Source organism: Haplochromis burtoni, unplaced genomic scaffold (assembly GCF_018398535.1).
Source record: "Haplochromis burtoni strain Fernald_Lab_line unplaced genomic scaffold, NCSU_Asbu1 Contig_65, whole genome shotgun sequence".
Taxonomy (NCBI): domain Eukaryota; kingdom Metazoa; phylum Chordata; class Actinopteri; order Cichliformes; family Cichlidae; genus Haplochromis; species Haplochromis burtoni.
The window spans coordinates 739,018-758,352 of NW_024582426.1; the positions used below are offsets into that span (position 1 = coordinate 739,018).

Here is a 19,335-nt window from a genome sequence, read left to right on the forward strand (position 1 = left end):
CCTTCCTTCCGCTTAGCGTACAGCCTCAGGGTGCTGGACTTGGGGTGAAACCCTCCATGCATGGTAAGGAGCTTTCTTGTCTTTATGTCAGTGGCTTCTATCTCCTCCTTTGGCCAGCCTATTACCCCAGCAGGGTACCTGATCACGGGCAGGGCGTACGTGTTGATGGCCCGGATCTTGTTCTTACCATTCAGCTGACTCCTCAGGACTTGCCTGACCCTCTGCAGGTACTTGGTGGTTGCAGCCTTTCTAGCGGCCTCTTCATGGTTCCCATTTGCCTGCGGGATCCCCAGGTACTTGTAACTGTCCTCTATGTCTGCAATGTTGCCTTCTGGTAGTTCAATCCCCTCAGTTCTGACTACCTTCCCTCTCTTTGTTACCATCCGACTACACTTCTCCAGTCCGAACGACATTCCAATGTCATTGCTGTATAGCCTGGTAGTGTGGATCAGTGAATCGATGTCTCGTTCACTCTTGGCATACAGCTTGATGTCATCCATGTACAGGAGGTGGCTGACAACTGCTCCGTTCCGTAGTCGGTATCCGTAGCCAGTCTTGTTAATGATCTCACTGAGGGGGTTCAGGCCTATGCAGAACAGCAGTGGGGACAGAGCATCTCCTTGGTAGATCCCGCACTTGATGGTGACTTGTGCTATGGGCTTGGAGTTGGCCTCTAGTGTTGTACGCCACATCCCCATTGAGTTCCTGATGAAGGCTCTTAGGGTCCCATTGATCTTGTACAATTCTAGGCATTCCAGTATCCAGCTGTGGGGCATTGAGTCATAGGCCTTCTTGTAATCAATCCAGGCAGTGCACAGGTTGGTCAGTCTGGTCTTGCAGTCTCGGCTGACTGTTCTGTCTACCAGTAGCTGGTGTTTTGCGCCTCTGGTATTCTTGCCAATTCCTTTCTGTGTCCCACTCATGTATTGACCCATGTGCCTGTTCATCTTAGCCGATATGATGCCTGACAGGAGCTTCCATGTAGTACTGAGGCAGGTTATTGGTCGGTAGTTGGAGGGGACCGGTCCCTTCTTGGGGTCCTTGGGGATCAGGACCGTCCGACCTTCGGTTAGCCATTCCGGGTGTCTCTCGTTAACTAGCAGCTGGTTCATTTGTGCTGCCAGACGCTCGTGGAGTGCAGTCAGCTTCTTTAGCCAGTAGGCGTGAACCATGTCGGGCCCTGGTGCTGTCCAACTCTTCATACTGGAGACCCTTTCTTGGATATCTGCCACTGTGATGGTTACTGGACCCTGTTCAGGGAGGTCGCTGTGGTCTGCCCTCAGATCCACTAGCCACTGAGCATTGCCGTTATGGGTTGCGTCCTTCTCCCATATGCTCTTCCAGTATTGCTCCGTCTCCAGCCTTGGTGGTGCTGTTCTCTTATTATTGTTCCCTTGCCACTGAGAGTACACCTTTGCTGGTTCTGTGGAGAACAGCTGGTTTATTCTCCTGCCTTCTATCTCTCTGGTGTACCTCCTCAAGCGGCTGGCTAAGGCTGTGAGTCTTTGCTTGGCAGTTTCCAAGGCCTCAGGTATGGACAGCTTGCTGTATTTCTTAGGCACCTTCTTTGTCGCACCTTTCTGCAACTCCGTTAGTTGGCTAACCTCCCTCCGTGCTACTTTGATCTTGCCCTCTAGCCTCCTTCTCCATGGAGGGTACTGCCCCTTGTGGCTGTTCAACTTGTAGCCAAGCATCTCACTGATCACTGCTGCCGTATTGTAGATCAGCTTGTTAGTGTCGGTAATCGTGGTTGTAGGTATTGCCCGTAGTGCTGCATTAACATCATCTAGCAGACCTTCTGAGGGTACTTCACGTAATCTTGGTAACCGGCTACGGGGGATCCAGGTTTCAAGCTTGGCCATGATCCTATTTTTCAGGTCAGTTCCTCTCGCACTCAACGATCCTTCTCCTATCGCACTTGGGGCTATGTACCCAATCTCGGGTGGGGGTGATGATATCTCCCCCCTGACCTGGCGTCCTGACTCCTCCTTGCCATAGCATTTGTGTTGTACCTCGTCAATCTCTAGCTGTGAGAGCAGTCCCTTCTTTCGAATGTTGGAACACTGAGCTACTAGTTGTTTCGCCGTCATTGTGGATGTTGGGTATCGAAGAATCCATAGGTCCGTCATCCTATTCATGTAGCCCCTTCCGCCGGGGTTACTTGCGTAGTAGCATTCCAACAACGCCCTGTTTTCGTCTCTTGCCCACCGATGCCTTCTTGTTCCAGTAGCCCACTTTTCGTCAGGGTGCCCTGGTTCCTCAACACCTGACGCGGACCTTGTTGATCCGGGCGACGTCCGAGCCGGCATGCCTTCATATTTATCTGTCTCGCTCATGTCTGCGGTAGGCTCGCTTAGCATAGGGGGTCTAGCCTTAGGACCCTTACTGGATACAGACGCCCCAGGCAGGAATCGAACTTGCGATCCTCTGCTCCAAAGGCGTGTAGTCTAACCACTACGCTATCCAGCTGCTATGTATATATATATATGTATATATATATGTATATGTGTATGTGTATGTATGTATATATATATGTATATATGTATATATGTGTATATATGTGTATATATGTATATATATGTGTGTGTGTGTGTGTGTGTGTATAAATTTATTTTTTTTAGACATAAGTTGTAAAGGCAGCCATTTTCTTTGAGTATTTATTACACGACGTGCTGCGGGGAAGAGCATGTTCTAACGTTTGAGTCTAAGGTTTTGTTTTGTTTGTTTTTTTTTTTTAGCACCTGACAGCTATTTTTTGCTTCTCATCCGTAGATACTCTGCATACTCTTTCACGTGATTCAGTTTATTTTGAAAAGTCTCAACAGGATCTTGAGCTTTATTGTGAAGGGTTTATGTGGAAAATAAACAAGCGGACAGCGATGGTTTTACTGTCGTTGTTGCTAACGACAACGCATAAAAACAGGCGCTTGTCCGTCTGAAGTGTGGTTATATTAAATATAAGAGAAAGAGAACTTTAAGAAATAAATATAACCACTACGGTGACCATCAAAACGATGAAAAAAATATTGCCGTAAACGTTTATTTTGCGACACCACGAAACAAACGATAGCGTAAAATGAAACTGTAGATGTTTTTATATCGTCATCCGATATATGTCGTTATGTCGAACAGCCCTAATCAGAAATGTACTTTTTCTTCTGTTACCAGACTGTGAAGCCACAAGAAGCTGGAGAGGAAGAGACAAAGCTAGACCCAGAGTCGGATACTGTACCTGTTGCCCCTGAGCCAGAACCTACCCCAGATCCCCAGGCTGACTTGGGCCTGCAGATTCACACACAGGACCACGACCATGATGCCCCAGTGCTCGCCACTCCAGAACCAGTTCCAGCACAGGGCCAAGTGACCACAGATACCCCAGCAGAGACTTCAAGTGAACCAATTCCCAATCTAGACTCAAACCCAGACACATCCCCCGATGAAGCTGAAAACAAACCTACCTCACAGAGTGCTGGGCTGACCCACACAGGGTAAGCTCAGATTCACTTCATCAAGCCAATGATCTGGTGTCTTTCAAGAGAAGTTGGCTATAACCACAAAACTGAAATTGGAGAACTGAATTTCTAACCCTACATCGCTAAAAAAAAACCCCATAGAACATGTTGTTCTTCTTAAGGTTAAAGCCAATTTCACGACAGTCCAGGTCTAACGTAATCCGTTTCAGTGCCACTATTGTCATGTCAGACATTGCAAATGTGTTTTGGTATTTTTGTTTGACTTATGTTTCCCTCAGTTGCTTTTTCTTCACAATTATTTACGCAAAGTGACTCATCACACACTAGAAGATGAGTCTAAAGAAGATCTGACCCCATGGATGTTTCAGTTATTTTTCATGGAGCATTGTGCTGGAGCAAGGGACTGTTTATTTATTTATTTTCTAATGGTTTTTGTAATGGAAGTTTAAAAAAAAAATAAAGAGAATCATCCCTATGGACCTGGAACTTTGACCCAGATTAGTCTAAATATCCCCTACAACAACAACATGTCCTTCCCATGGTATCTTCTGTATTCAGAACTGGGGCATTTCAATCAGCATTTCAAGTCCTAATCAGCTAGCCACCAGCAGCAGCCAACCACTCTGCCCCCCTCTTCCTTTTCTCTCCCTCCCGCTCTCATGCCTCTGTGTCGTTTATCTCCTCCCCATTGTCCCCATCCCGCCCTCTCCCCCACCCTACCCTCCACCCTGCCCTCCTGTCTACCTTCCCCAGTGTAAGGAGGTGTGGTAAACACCATGTCCTTTCTTTCCCTCAGTGCAGTGCGGGTTGCCAGTGCAGGAGATGAATTCCCAGTAGACAGCTTTGTCTTTGCTGAGCACTCTGATTCACAGTGCGGGGTCATTCCCCCCGAACTGGCAACCTGTGAAAGCTCCCCTTTTGGCAGCCCTCTCCTCAGGTGAGTTTCTAACCACCAGAAGCCAATCAAAGCACAGAGACTGATAATGAAGGTACAAGCTACACCTCTCTGCTGTGCCCAACCGTCGACCGCTGGCCTTGCTCTCTACTTAATGTTGGTTTTTTTTTTGTTTTTTTTTCTTTTAAAATTTCCCTTCTTTGTTTTTCCTGCTCCAACCAAGGATTAAAAAAAAACAAAAAACGTCAAATTCAATTTTGTTATTATTATTTTTAACTCACATATTTGACATAGCCTTAAACTTATATTTATTCCATGCCCTTCTGTTCCTTTATTCTTCCCCTGTCCATTTCTTTCTGTTCCCTCTACTCCACATTGGTCCCCTCTCTGTGATGTAGCATGGATGAGGCTGTCACAGAGGACCAGCAGACAGATCAGAGGCACAGCTCTGGTCCTGAAACAGAAATTCAGTCGACTCCAGGCCTAGTGGACCAGGAACAAGAGCAGCGTGAGGTGCTCGAAGATGGGCTGTCTGTTTTGGAACAAGTGGGCAACACCTCACACCACCAACACAAAAAACAGCAGGTTAGAGGCTTTGTGGTGTTTGGGAATTGTTATTTCTGTTGTGAAAGAAGCAAATCGCATGTAGCATATGGCTTGAGGCATTACAAAACTGCTGGTATCATGATGGAAAATTTGACAGTTGGACACGTGGTGGGAGAAAAAACTTAGACCAAGGTACAGTCAACGTCCTTATTTCAGGTGAGATGTTCCTGAAATATGATCTGAGGGAGAAGATTATTTTGGAACAACTGCAACGACATGAGCACTGAGCTTGGATATAATAAGATCGGTGGCCTGAGGCTGAGTAAGTCCACCTGTCCGCACAGACTGCAAAACTTTCCGAAACCTGCCGTCTAGGTGGCCATGAACATTATAAATATTCAGCATGCACATCTGTTCTAGCAAAGGGCAACATTTGAATGTTTCAGTTTGAAAATGTTGAGTCAGCCTGCTGTCAGTTGCTTTTTCATGGTTGAAGGACGATTGTATCTGGGGAAAGTATTTAGTTTCGGAGGACGGGAGGGCTTGTGGTCATAGTGTATTTGTACCTCATTTTGCTGATTTGGAGCTGAGATCTGATGACTAATCTGTATGTGGCTGGCAATGACTCTTGTTGGGCTGTTAGGGTGTTTTACATAAGAGGCTGTCTGAGTTGTGGATTTTCAGAATCAGGCTGTCTTGTGAGGCTCAAATGGGCACTTATATAATCCATCAAAATATTAATCACAGCTCAGTGCATCTCAGTGCTTCAGTCACCACGGGCTAGCTTTACTACCACGAATAGAGGATGGGCATCTTTTAGTTGTTCTACCACACGCTATGCTTGTATAATAAGGTACTTGCTTAGTGAGTCACTGATGCCAAGTAACCTTGTTAACAGAAAGTCAAGGTTCACTTCTTCCACCATGTAAATATTTTTGCATATTATTTAGTGTCTGATATTTACATTCTGGATCTGTGTGTATGTTTCAGACAGGGGAAACAAACGCTCCCAGGGAGACTGATCCCTCTGTGCCCAGCAAAGAGGACATCCCTACCTTTGATGAATGGAAGAAGCAAGTCATGGAGGTGGAAAAGGAGAAAAGTATGTGGATTTATTGTACAGACACGAGACAGCTCGTACAGGGATGACTAGAGACACGTCACATGAACAACTAAGTTCTTGTTTAAGTTTGGGTTCAGGCACCTCAAAAATAGCTTGCTGATGTTAATCTGACTGTGACACAACATGTTTATGCCATTGCTTCTGTAAAGAAGACTACTTACTACCCGTTTGTATGCTGCGTCTTTTCTCGGTTGCATCCTTCCTTATGTTCTGTTCCTGTATAGCTTCCTTCTTTTTTTCCCTTCCTTTTCACGCTATGCACACTGTGTGCAGCAGTCAGTGGAGCATGTGTTTATGCATGTTGTGCAATATGTCTATTCTTTGCGGTTTGGCACCACTCATTTTCAAGGCTCTCGAAAAGACCTAATGTAGTGCTTTCTCTGTCCAGGTCAGTCTCTCCATACCTCAACCAGCAGCAGCCCCCATCCAACAAAGAAGGTCCAGAAAAACTTCAAGAATAACTACGCTTCTGTAGAGTGTGGAGCCAAGATACTCTCTGCCAACAGTGAGGCCAAGGTTAGTCGCACATCACGCTCTGCCGCCTACACACAAACGCGAATCCTCACGTAATTATGTGTCAACAGATGTGTCAAATGACTTTATACTTGTTCGCTTAGCATTTAAGCTGAGACCAGACATCCAAGCACGCATGAAACAATTTTTGTCACATTTTGACTGCAATTGTATAAGGAAACAAGCAAGATTAACAATGTTGGGGTGATGGTAGGATTTTAATTCAACTTTTTTTCTTCTTTCAGAGCACGTCTGCTATTCTCATGGAGAATATGGACTTATACATGCTGAATCCATGCAGCAACAAAATTTGGTGGGTCCCACAATAATGGTGGGGTTTAACTGAGCCCAATTTTTAGCTTTAAAAGTTTTACAATAATTATTTTTTATGTTCTCTACAGGTTTGTGATAGAACTCTGTGAGCCTATTCAAGTGAAGCAGTTGGACATTGCAAACTTTGAGCTTTTCTCATCTACACCCAAAGACTTTCTAGTTTCCATCAGTGACAGGTATTCACTTGTTGGTTTTTTTGTTTTGTTTTTTTTGTCCTTTTAAGCTAGTGTGCAATTGAAAAACTACACTCAGCATGCTGTCAGACAGTTATAGCAGACAAAGCTCTGTGTAAGCCCCATGCCACACCATTTACTTCCCCTGTTCATAACGGCATGTTCATGCATCGATTTTTTTTTTTTTTTAAATCTCATTTCGTTATCTTAACCATGATATTTGTAGTATTTGCATTGACAAGCAGTGAAAAATAGTAACCACAAAGCTTCATATGTTCTTTTAAATTACTGACATAATACTTTTGTCCACACTGGGATTCTGTTAGGACTAACATTCATTTAAAGCCCACCCTTTAATACCACAAACTCAGTTATGTAATGTTGCCTATTGCTACGTCAGTATGACTATCAACAGATCTTTTTACTGTCAGTTTTGCTGACAGCCATGCGCCTCAGGTGTAGGGGGGAAAAAACTGAAACAAACAGGCACCATGCCAAAAACGAAATTATGTACCGCTGCAGCAAGGCTCAAGCCGTCCCACAAACACGCATCTCACAAGCTGCGTAGCTGCACTAACCTGCTCAAATGATTTGCATAGGCCTTGCATCTACATTTCTAGTGTTGTATAGAAAGTAGTATGTTTTCAGTTCATTTCCACATGAAATTAAAAGTCAGTAGATGAGCGAAGGAAGAGGAAAGCTCAATGTGTCACTAAAAAATATTAAAAACCAAATTTTTATTATTTATTTATTTTTAGCTAAGGACATACATAGTGGTTACCAACTTAAGCATATAGAGACCTTTCATGTTTCCCATTTCCAAACTTGCACTGTGGCTAAATAAAGTTTCACAATAGTTTTGCATAATTTTTTTTTTTTTTGTTTGTTATTTTTTGCTCATAATAAATTAATATTAAATGTTTTTTGTTTGTTTAGTTTTTTTTTTTAATCAAGTACTTTTCTTTCTATCATCACTGGCTGGATCATATGCAGTTCCTCCTAGAAAAAGTCAGTTGTATTTATATATACCACCAGTTCACAACAGTTGCCTTACAGCTCTTTATATTGTAAGGTAAAGGTCCTACAATATTAGCAAGAAACTGACAGCTATCCACCATAACCCATTTAGAGATGAGGGGAAAGCCAGTACTCTATAATTAAAGCAGTTTCTTAACCAGTTTTGCATTCATTTTTGTCCCCTAGTATTATCACCTCTAAATTTAGTGCAGTCATGGCTTGTGTTGTCTTTGTTAAAGATTTATATCTAGCGCTGTCTTGCTCCATAATGCCGATAATTGCCACTAGACATGGCATGAATATAATGACATTTGTATCCACCCTGTGAGGTCATGCCAGATGACATGTTACAAAATCGATCTTCCTCACATTCACATCGTACGTTTCCCCTCTCTCTGTTGCAGATATCCTACCAACAAGTGGGTAAAGCTGGGAACTTTCCATGCTCGCGATGAACGGATAGTCCAGAGCTTCCCACTAGATGAACAGCTTTATGCTAAATATGTGAAGGTACTCCTGTTTACTTGCAGATAGAATAATAACATATCATAAAGTGTACATAAAATGTCCCCATTTTCAGTGGTATATTAGAAATCTTAGACATAGATATACACACATACTGACATGGTTATATACAGAAGTTAAAGGTGTAGGTCCAGGGAGTGTCTTGTGACTTAATAGAAAGTTACTGATGACATCAGGGCAGTCATCTTTTGAATAGCTAAATTATGGTGACTGTGAGGGCGTAACTGTTTACATGTGAGAATTACATAGTAGAGGAACTCGACGACTGTTTTGATTGTATTTAACATGTGAGCGTCACGACTGGCCGTCTTGGACTGTGTGGATTGTACTTACATCACGCTAGAGTTTATATTAAGCTGTGATCCTTTTTCAGGGCGCTTACAGTAGTTTCCACTAAAATGAATTTAAATTTCAGATGGTTAAAAATTAAGTTTGCCACTGAATGATAAGGAAAACTAAACAGACAAGAAGCATTAAAATAATTTTTGTCCCTACGCTCATGGTTCAGATTCCTAAATGCTCCCATATCTGGGATTCTGTCTCCATCCGTAAGTCAAACCAGATGTGCCTCATTCTGCTTAAATTGCAGCGTAACAAACAAAGCAAGGTGTTCATCGATGGATATCACTTTATTATCTTTTTTTTTTGTTTTTTGTCATACACATGGCCTCCTAAGGAAATTTGTTGTCCATTGCATTTATGAAATCTGCTTCTTTCTGATTAAGTGTGTTAAAGGTTGGCTATGTAGTTATGTCTGTGAGCTTTCACACAACAGCCCATTATTATCTATAAAAATGGGTTTGAAAGTGTGATCTAAATCGGTGCTCTTCTAAACGGTCTCTTTCCTTACAATCACTTTTGCCAATAAATATTCAGTGTAGACTTGTTAAGCAGGTGATTAATACTTGGATAATTATCCTTTTTTATGTAACTCGTGGGTGTTTTGTGTAGGAGCTTACTGTTGATTCACATCTATTCTGAACCAGTTTTGTTTCTATTACATAAACTTGTTTTTTGTTTTGTTTTTTAGATTTCAGCTTCATCTATTTTTAGTTTCTACTTCCTGAGCATCTTCTTTTTTTTTTCTTCTTCTTCTTTTTTTAATGAGTAGTGAGCCTGTAAGTCTGTCTGTCTTTCCCTCAGTCTTGCTTGTGTCTTTCTTGCAGCTTATTAGAAACATCTGTTTAGTGTCTTGCCTGTGTTCTGTTGCAGAATGGTGATCTTGCATATATCAGCTGTGTGTTTGTCGTAGAAGAGAGCTGAACCGTACACAGATTCTTGACTTCCTTGTAGCTTGAATCAGCTCTTACTGATTTCTTTTTCTTGTTTTATTTCTCTCTCCTTCTGTCTTTGTCTTCTTCTCGCATCAGATGTTCATCAAGTACATAAAGGTTAGCACTCTTCTCTTTCTGTCAGAGGTTATAATGGGCTGAAATAAGAACACTTTTATTTTTTGTATACTCAAATGGGCGAGTAGAGTTTCATCTTTAATGCATGTGGATAATAAACAAGTAAAACATGCACAAACTGTCAAAGCTTGGCAGTTCTACTAATTTGGTGGGTTGTGGGTTCATGGAGTTGTGCATATTTTTATACTGTTTAATAGCTTAACTATTGTACCTGCAGGTTGAACTTCTCTCTCATTTCGGATCTGAACACTTCTGTCCCCTCAGTCTTATCAGGTAAGTTAAAGAATTTCCTTTATCTTTCTAGACCTTTCTCTAATCTTATCAACCCATGGGTGGCTGTAGCTCATCTACTAATTGGGAGGTTGGTGGTTCGATCCCTAGCTGCTTCCTGGCTCCTCTAGTCTGCATGGCAACTATCCTTGGGCAGGATGCTAACCACAACTGTTTTACAATGCGTTTATATAGAAAAAGCATAGGAAAAAGTGCTTGTGCGATTGGGTAAATTATGCAAATTGTAAGAAGCACTATTTAATAAAACCAAATAAAATGATATCTGGCATAAAAGTTAATATTTTCTAACAGTTATGCCATTCCTTTTTTTTTTTTTTTTTTTTTTTTTTTTTTTTTTTTTTTTTTTTTTTGGAAGAACAGTCTTATCGTCTTGTCTTGTTCCAGTTTACTTAATTAGATCTTGAAAGTTTCTGGCATCTGTCTTTTAAAACACAACCGCCTTTATCATAAGCAGTGTTGACAAACAAACACTTTGATTTTATTACATCAATGCAAATTGTTATCCAGGCAGCTGTAATTACAGGAGCGTCGCTATATCATGAAAGGTCTGTTATGATTAGATTTTGTTGTTTACTTATTAGGCACCACCTTAATAGTTGTTGTTGTTGTTGTTGTTGTTGTTGTTTTAGATTAAATTCTGAATGTTGTAACACAGCTAAAATGCCTTTTCTTGCACAGTGAGTCTGATGATGAGGGTTCCTTAAGAATGTCCACTTTAAAGACCTTAATTGCACAATCACAATAAGGGGAAAAAAGGAATTAAAAAAAAAAAGAAACAAAAAAAAAAGTGTTTTGGTGTTTTTTGAAGTTAATTTCCCTCAGATGGTACTTCTTATATACAGTCATCACTTGTGCGTCCATATCCAACACATTGTTCAGTTTCCGTGAGTTTTTATCTTTTATCTCAAAATGTGCTCAACTGGCATTGTTTTCTTAGAGCTGCATCAAAAAATTCCACTGCCTCCGCTGTGTGGTAATTTCAACTCTTGACCTTTTCTGTAGGTCTGTTTGTGTAACGTATTGTTTTTTTTTTTGTGTTGTGTAGGGTGTTTGGTACCAGCATGGTGGAGGAGTATGAGGAGATAGCAGATTCTCAGTACCCCTCAGAGAGACTTGAGTATTTGGATGAGGACTATGGTAAGATGTTGACGTCGATTTCAAATGCACAAATTACAAATTTCAAATTTGTATGTAAAAGACCAGAAATGGATGTGTTAACATTAAATGAATTCATACTGGCGCAAATCTATAGGTTATACCAGGCTCAAAAAGCCAAAATACATTATTCTTCAAAGTAGTTACCAAATACATTACTTCGATTTCTTGCCTTTGTTTTCCAATTAATATGATTTTATTTTAACTGCTACCACGTGTTTCTCTTCAGACTATCCTCCTGGCTACCAACCAACAGAAGACAAGGCCTCCAAAAACCTGCTTGGTTCAGCAACCAGTATGTACACGTACACACGTTCTTATAAATGCAGTCGTGAAAAATAGATTTTCACAGAACTTTATGCAGTTGAGCTGGTTCACTAGCTTGTTTGAACCACTTTTAGTGGCAATAACTTGAAGATCAGTGTCTCACATCTTTAAGGGGGAATTCTTCATGTTGGCGCAGCCCTCATGAGGTCCCTTCACACCATTTCAGTCAGATTGAGTTCTGGACTTGGCACCATTGTTGCACCCTGATTCTTTTTTTAATATTTGCTGCTGTGCTCTGTATCTTATATTCCTGTAACGTAACCCAGTTTGGGCCGAGCTTTTGCTGTTGGTCAGATGGCTTCAGCACAAAAGCGGACAGCCCTACCTGATCGAATTTAAAAAAGGAATAAGAAAATGTGTCAACTGTCATGAAAAATGTTAATGAAAATGTTTCGTTACATGTCATCAAACTGCAGCTACAGTAATCTGGTGTTTCCATCCTATGTTAAAGAAGAACTATTTTATGATTTGTGTAAGTTTGGCTTTAATACTGTTGTATCCAGTCATAGTGCACACAGTTTTTTTTTTCAATTATCTCAGACCTCATACAGTTGTTGGTACAGCAGCCAACTTTATGGCGTGTTGGGTATGAACTCATTCACATACTGTTCAACTTGAAGTATTTTAACCCACTTGGTATCCTGCGTACACACTGTGGGCTTTTTGAGTTGCATAAATTTTGCTGCTTGGCTTTATTTATTTATTTATTTTTTCCAGAAACCACACACACATGCACAAATACACTGGTGCCCTTCTGTCTCCTGAGTTAGCGAAGGAGGGGAACGGTGCACCCCTGAAAATGTACCGTGAACACAAGTCTCAGAGCTCTAACCATAAACCATAAAAGGGCTTCAGAGTGGATGGACCCTGGAGGAAAGGCTTAAAATAAAACTCATGACAGTAAATCCAGGGGACATAATATAGAAGGAGAATACAGTCATCAGAGAGAATGGTTAAGAAAATAAAGCAAAAACATATGGCACAATATGTGGTTTGGCTTTGATGTGTTTGACCTGAAGCTGCTGTCAGTCAGAAATCTCATGTCATGGAAAATAAATGCATTGCGTGGATGTTCTTCTTCTTTGTTTTTGTTTTTAGATGCCATCCTAAACATGGTAAACAACATTGCTGCTAATGTGCTGGGAGGAAAGCCAGAGCTGGAGAGTGGAGCAGAAACGGGAGGTACTGATTTCTCAGAGGCCACTTTTTAGACCTTTTTAAAAGTTTACTTTTCTGGGGGTTTTTTTTTGGGGTTTTTTCTTTGGGGGGTTATTTTTCTACCATCACATTTTCACATGCAACACTTGAACAGTACACCATACACAAGTCAACATTTTCAGCTATCCTACATTCATCAGAGTATCTTAGACTTATTTATATTGCTTCATTTTTAATTTTCTTAAAATAACCTCAAAATAAATCCATTCATACTGATTTTGGGGTTAGCCCAAATGGGCGCTGAAGTAACTTATATTTGCACTGCTCTAAGCATAAGTGTAAGGCAAAGTATAAACACATCCATGCACATGTGTAACATAAGCTAAAATTTGTTTGGCTTCCCATTCAACTGCCAATAAAGAGCTGATAAACTCAAGTTTCCTGTTTTATAGACATCACATTTAGGTGATCTGTTACTGTCTCTTTAAAAGTTAAAGTAAATTACAGATTTAAACTACAGATTGCCAGGAGAACGTTACACATGCTGATTAGGGGCACATTTTTTTATGTGTGTAATGTACATGTAAAAATGGTCTAGTACTCGTGTTTCGCAAACTACTTGTGTAACATTGATGGCTCAGCCTCTTCACATATTCCGCTTTGTTAGAAAAGACCTTGACTTGAATTCTGTTGCATGTTGCTCCCACACCTTAGCTCGAGGTAACATGACTGGTCTATCTGTATGAAGTGTTATGGAGCAGGGATTTCCGAGTCAGCACTATAAAAGACTTTTACTGAGATTGTTGAGCATGAATCATCCATCCAACAGGTTTTGTTTTGTGAAGGTGCGTGCATGTGTGAAAAGCTAATTGGAAATTCCGGTTAAGAAACGTCCATATTACATAATAGGTTTCACACCTTCCTGAGGTTTAGATGAAAACTTCCTTAATGTGAAAGCAAATTATAGTTGTGCTTCTTCTATAGACCGTATAGCGTTATCTTATGAAATCCCTTTAAAAACAAATTCAAATGTATTTAACACTTATAAAGCAAACTTTAATGCTGTGTTTTCACTCCTGTACTCTGCTCTTACTGTGTGACTGCCTTTTTCCTCGCGTTCTCCAGCCAGCCTGTCTTTCCACATCTTGTTTAGATTAACTGCTTCAAAAACTGGGTCACTTTTATTTCCTTGGCTAAAGTGCAAACATATGCATAGACTGAATGTTCATGTGTATATGTGCTAAGAGAGCCAGATGTTTACTTGGCTCTTGGCAGGAGGTCCCTAGCGGTATTTCAGCAGAACTTTGGCTATCTTTGTTTCAGTTCTTCTTGGCAAGGAGCTCAGCTAAATTAAGACAGAGTTAGGCCTATGACGCTGAGCTTTCTTCTAGTTCTGTCTACCACACAGAGCGCTATCAAAATGACTCCTTAGACAACTTTTCTCTAGTGGGGTTGACTTAAAGAGGGGAGGAATCTATTAACAGATTTGGCTCTTATGTTTCTTTATGCTTTAAAAAATTTATTGTATTTAGACCTGTTGGTTATGACAACTGATAAAAAAAAAAATACATAAAAACCCCCCACAAATTCATCCTTGCAATTATTAGCACAACTCTAGTGTCTTTTTACTGCTTGCTCTCTACAGTGGCTGTTTTTATTCCCATTTACACCCACTGAGTGAGGCAGAATTTGGGAGAGACACAATCAGTTCAAACTGGAACAGACTGGTTCACAGCATTTCTCCCTTTGCCTAAACATGGGCATTCCAGCCTGGAGGGACTGTGCACCTACACTGTCCCTCCTACAGGAGGGTGGAAAGAAACGAGCCACTGCCAAGTTAGAGGGTTCTACGCAATCTTAAAAACAGTAGCCAAGTGTTATTGCTGTGCTGTGTTTGTTTAATTGTTGTGTGTTTCTCCAACCCCCAGGTAACGCAACAACAGAGGGGGGTGAAAAGGAGAGCACAGAGTCAGCTAAACCAACTGAGGCCCTACACACAGTGTAAGAGCCATCAGAGATAAACCTTTATTCATTTAAATTGAATTCAGTTCCACGTGATGAGCTTTTCAACTCCAAATCCCACAGAAAGCATGTTTTTGGTTTTTCTTTTCTTCAGACTGCAACCTTCAAAGCCAGAACAACCTACAACAGAAGAGGTCTCTGTCTCTAGTGACTCCTCCACATCTTCCCACTCATCATCTGATCCACATAAGGATGTGGATCAGATTGTCACTCTAGTAGAGGAGGAGGAAGAGGATGAGGAGATCAGACTGTCAACTGTTACTCTATTGGAGGAGGAGGGAGAGGATGATGAAGAAGGGGAAAAGAGCGAGGAGGAGATGAGGAAGGAGGCAGACAGGAACCAGTGGGAGAGCCAGGCTTACTGTCCTTTCACCTCCTTCTCCTCCCTCTCTCTGTCTTGCATGGTCACTCTGCCTGAGCTGCTCCATCGCTGGTGCTCTGCCAGGCTGGCCAAGGAGAGACTGCGCAGCCTTAAGAAGAGGCAGCTTAGCACTCAAACACAGACTCACCCTACTGTGAGCACACCTGTCCTCACACACACACCTCCACTGATTCCTATTCCTGCCCCCACACCTATCCAAGAACCCCTTCCTCTCACAGAAAAAGCTCCAGAACTCGAGGTGCCTGAGAATGGGCAAAATGAGTGCAAAGCTCTCAGTGAGGAGTACACCACTGACACGCCTCTCAGCACTGACACACCTGATTCATACACTCCCGAGCTCAGCATCCTCCTAGAGCCCAGCAGAACCTCCACCATCCCCCCTCAGAGTTTCTCAGACAGCCACAGCTCCCTAACACAGCCTACCCCAACCCCAAAGGAGAACTTGTTACCTTTAGTTAAAGACGCAACCCTAGATCCTGTCCCCACTCCTCTCCTCCAAGCTGTCTCTATCCCAAAGACGCAGCACACCAGCAGCGTCACCCCCACACTTTCTGCCAGCACTCCCCCGTTATCTCCATCTTCTGAGACGGCTTCTCCTGTCGTCACGGTTCCTCCTGTCAAAGATCAGCCTGTTCAGCCTCTTCCCACTGCTTCAAGACCTGAGGATTTTATCTCCCCTCCCACTGAGCTGCCAGCAGCTTTGCCTTCAAATGACATTCACACAGACTCAGTTAAGTCAGGCGTAGACAGCGGGGACTCGCAGAGACAAAATGTTCAGGCTTCCCAGACCCACGGGGAGCAGGCTGATTCACTTCCTCAGACAGGAGAGCCTCATCGGGTGGAAGAGACTGTAGAAGAGGAACTGCTGAATGCTAGTGGTAATGGCAACGCTCAGCGGACGGCTACAGACTTCTATGCAGAGCTGCAGAACGGTGGAGATTATAATGGTGGAGCAGTGAATGGGAACAGCGTGTTAGTTAACGGAGGCGCAGTCCACGGATCCAGCCAGAAAGAGAGTGTGTTCATGAGGCTGAACAACAGGATCAAAGCTCTGGAGATGAACATGAGTCTGTCCAGCAGATACTTGGAGGAACTCAGCCAGAGGTGAAACCACTGGCCATGTTGAACTTTTCAAATCTAAACTGCAACAAAAAGCAAAGTTTCAGTACAGATTTTACTGCCCTAATTTGTTTCGGATATTTGCAATCTGGGAGAGATTATTAGAAGTTATTTCTGTGATTTCCAGATATCGTAAACAGATGGAAGAGATGCAGAAAGCGTTCAATAAGACCATCATCAAGCTGCAAAACACCTCCCGTATTGCTGAGGAACAGGTCTCATTGCATTAATCATCTTAAATCACAGTAAAATATGTTTGCAGTTAAGAGTCTTATTTACTCCATCTACTGACACCTGAGCAGCTGTGCTGACTAATATCTTCTTTTTTTTTTTTTTTTTTTTTTTTTTTTGTATATTTTCAGGACCAGAAGCAGACTGAGTCCATCCAAGTCCTGCAGAGTCAGTTGGAAAACGTCACTAAACTGATGCTCAATCTCACAGCTACAGTCAGCGAGCTGCAGAGAGAGGTATATTGCTATCGTTGATTGCTGAGTAGACTATCTATTGCTTAGTTTTTAACAGAATTGTCTTTTTGTGTTGGGCTTAAAACCTTGTTGCTAGTGCTCAGAGAAGGAGTTATTCTTCCTGTTGAAAATAGATCATGATGCTTCTGGCTCATTAACATAATGTAGTTTAAACACCATCTGTTGTCAGATCTCTTGCTGTTCCAGATATAGTCCAGGTTTGATTTTTATGTTCGGAGTAATGATTTTAGTAGTCGGGACCTTGAAATCCATCTGAAATGGAGTATGCCAGATAGTAGGTACCAGCCAGAGTAACTAGAGGTGAAATTAAGTATAATGGAATATAACATTCGTTTTACTTACAAGTTTGTTTATAAGTAGATAAACAGACAATTTAAGTAGTTTTTTTTTTTTTTCACATAAGTATAGTGTCTGTGTGAAACCTTAAAATTCATGGCCATCATGTATTGTTTTAACTTTTTTTGTTTTGTTGTTTTTCGTTTATTTAAAGTCTTTTGCTTCTTCCAAAACACGGGCAGAGTTTGACTTGAGTGGAAAACATTTTTCTGACTTGAATATTTCAACATGTTTGGCTTTGACTTTTCACCAAGGCACATTTTCTGAGCCCACATGATTAAATGCAGTTACATTAAAAAGGATGGAGGATAAAGTTTGTGTATCCTTTTTAGAATAACAATTTGTGGGTAGTTTGTCCTGGTTTTTCTTTCTCTCTTTTTTTTTTCTTTTTTTTTTTTTTATAAATTCACTGGGCCTTTTGCGTACAGTGTTTAGGCCAAACTAAAAGTGCTTTTGGAGTAAGGTCACGGAGGACATGGTACAAAACATCACAACTGGGGAAAAGGACCACTCACGGTATCATAAGTCGACGTAGCTGTTGAATGTTTGATGTGTTGTGCATTGTTTCACTGTTGACTGCTGAAATCATCCTCTGCAGGTATCTGACCGTCAGAGCTACCTGGTGGTCTCTCTGGTTCTGTGTCTATTTCTGGGGATCCTGCTGTGTCTGCAGTGCTGCCGCAGCTCGGCCCCCGGCCCCAGCACCAACTCTACTGCTCTTCCCAAGAGCAACCACTACCCCAGCCCCAAGAGGTTTGTCACCCGCATGCATGAATAGGATATTTTATTTCTGAAGCTTTGCTATGACGTTTGTTAAGTGTTGTTCAGTGTTTTCGTATTAGACTGAATACTGAAGCTGTTGTCTGTCGGTTGCTGTCATTCCCGTCTTGCTACTAACTGTAGAAAGATTGACAATCAAGGAATGAATGTAGCATCTTGTAAATGTCAGTCATTTTTCCCTCCCTTATCAGATGCTTCTCCTCTTACGATGACATGAGCCTGAAGCGCAGGGTGACCTGCCCACTTGTTCGCTCCAAGTCGTTTCACCTGTCCTCTACAGAAGGTAAGAGGTCTTCTTCCTACGTGCCCATTCACTTTTCAAAAATCTCTCCTCCAACACACTTTTGTTTTACCCATATGTTTCCTCCTTTTGTTTTTCCAACTGAAACATAAGCAGCATTGAGATCTGACACTACAGTCACGCTGCAAACATCATGTAATCTTGCCTTTGGGCACTTTCAGGCTAACTGCTTTTGATCACTGCGTCTATTGCCACATATCTCTCCCCATCCAAACACTACTTAGCCTTGCTTCATTCTCTCCATCGCTCACTCTTTGTACCTTTGCTGTTGCTTTAAGACATTTTGCCAGGTTTAGTGACTGATATCCCTCTTGTTGCCACTGCCTAAAGCAACACACGCCCACAAGGAAAGGCTGGTGCAAGCAATAAAAGTATCGGCTCTTGAAACCTTAAACTCCCGCTGCTGTTCATTACCCCCTAATGACGTGCATGCGTGTGTGTGTGTTAGAGAGAGAGTTTGCCCTTGAGGGTGGGAGGCTGTCATTGCCAGCTTGCCACATGCAGGCATAAGGAGTGTAATAATAGAGCACAATGCTTTGCTGGCTCATGGTAGACATTTGCAAGTAGTATTCCTTAATAAAAACAACACCTGCTTTTCTATTATTTCAAATCTTGTTTTAACAACAAGCTATTACTACAATATGGATTTATGCCTTTTCATCTTTAAAACTACTTGCAAGGTCGCTTCATGCTTATTACATGTACGTATTCCTGTATCCCATTCCATCATTAACCTAGCCCCTTTCTCCCCTCCCCAGTAGGTCCAGATGACTTGTACATTGTAGAACCTCTAAGGTTTTCTCCAGAGAAAAAGGTACAGTGTCTGTTGGCTGTGATGGCCGTCGTATACAAGTACTGTGTTTTCTCGTCTCAATGAGTCTTTCTAATACGTCTGTTTTAGAAAAGGGAATTCTTTATTTTGTGGAGTAAATGAGATGAGGTATCAGCTGAGCAGTGGAAAGAATTGGCGAA

General features: G+C 41.8%; 1 protein-coding gene across 6 annotated transcripts in view; it reads left to right on the forward strand.

Annotated features, from left to right (window-relative positions):
- The window catches only part of suco (SUN domain containing ossification factor), a 45,017-nt gene that overhangs the window by 22,848 nt on the left and 2,834 nt on the right, over positions 1 to 19,335 (forward strand). For 2 of the 6 annotated variants that reach the window (XM_005923235.3, XM_042221356.1), the window contains exons 4-23: positions 3,169 to 3,488; positions 4,270 to 4,410; positions 4,767 to 4,953; positions 5,905 to 6,016; positions 6,426 to 6,553; positions 6,796 to 6,863; positions 6,952 to 7,059; positions 8,478 to 8,583; positions 9,969 to 9,989; positions 10,225 to 10,280; positions 11,344 to 11,435; positions 11,683 to 11,748; positions 12,879 to 12,962; positions 14,867 to 14,939; positions 15,055 to 16,446; positions 16,589 to 16,676; positions 16,824 to 16,928; positions 17,881 to 18,035; positions 18,254 to 18,345; positions 19,122 to 19,177. In XM_005923235.3, coding sequence (XP_005923297.1) covers positions 3,169 to 3,488; positions 4,270 to 4,410; positions 4,767 to 4,953; positions 5,905 to 6,016; positions 6,426 to 6,553; positions 6,796 to 6,863; positions 6,952 to 7,059; positions 8,478 to 8,583; positions 9,969 to 9,989; positions 10,225 to 10,280; positions 11,344 to 11,435; positions 11,683 to 11,748; positions 12,879 to 12,962; positions 14,867 to 14,939; positions 15,055 to 16,446; positions 16,589 to 16,676; positions 16,824 to 16,928; positions 17,881 to 18,035; positions 18,254 to 18,345; positions 19,122 to 19,177 — 3,450 coding nt within the window. The remainder of the gene's footprint in view (positions 1 to 3,168; positions 3,489 to 4,269; positions 4,411 to 4,766; positions 4,954 to 5,904; positions 6,017 to 6,425; positions 6,554 to 6,795; positions 6,864 to 6,951; positions 7,060 to 8,477; positions 8,584 to 9,968; positions 9,990 to 10,224; positions 10,281 to 11,343; positions 11,436 to 11,682; positions 11,749 to 12,878; positions 12,963 to 14,866; positions 14,940 to 15,054; positions 16,447 to 16,588; positions 16,677 to 16,823; positions 16,929 to 17,880; positions 18,036 to 18,253; positions 18,346 to 19,121; positions 19,178 to 19,335) is intronic. The other 4 variants (XM_042221357.1, XM_042221358.1, XM_042221359.1 and 1 more) reach the window with 4 other exon arrangements.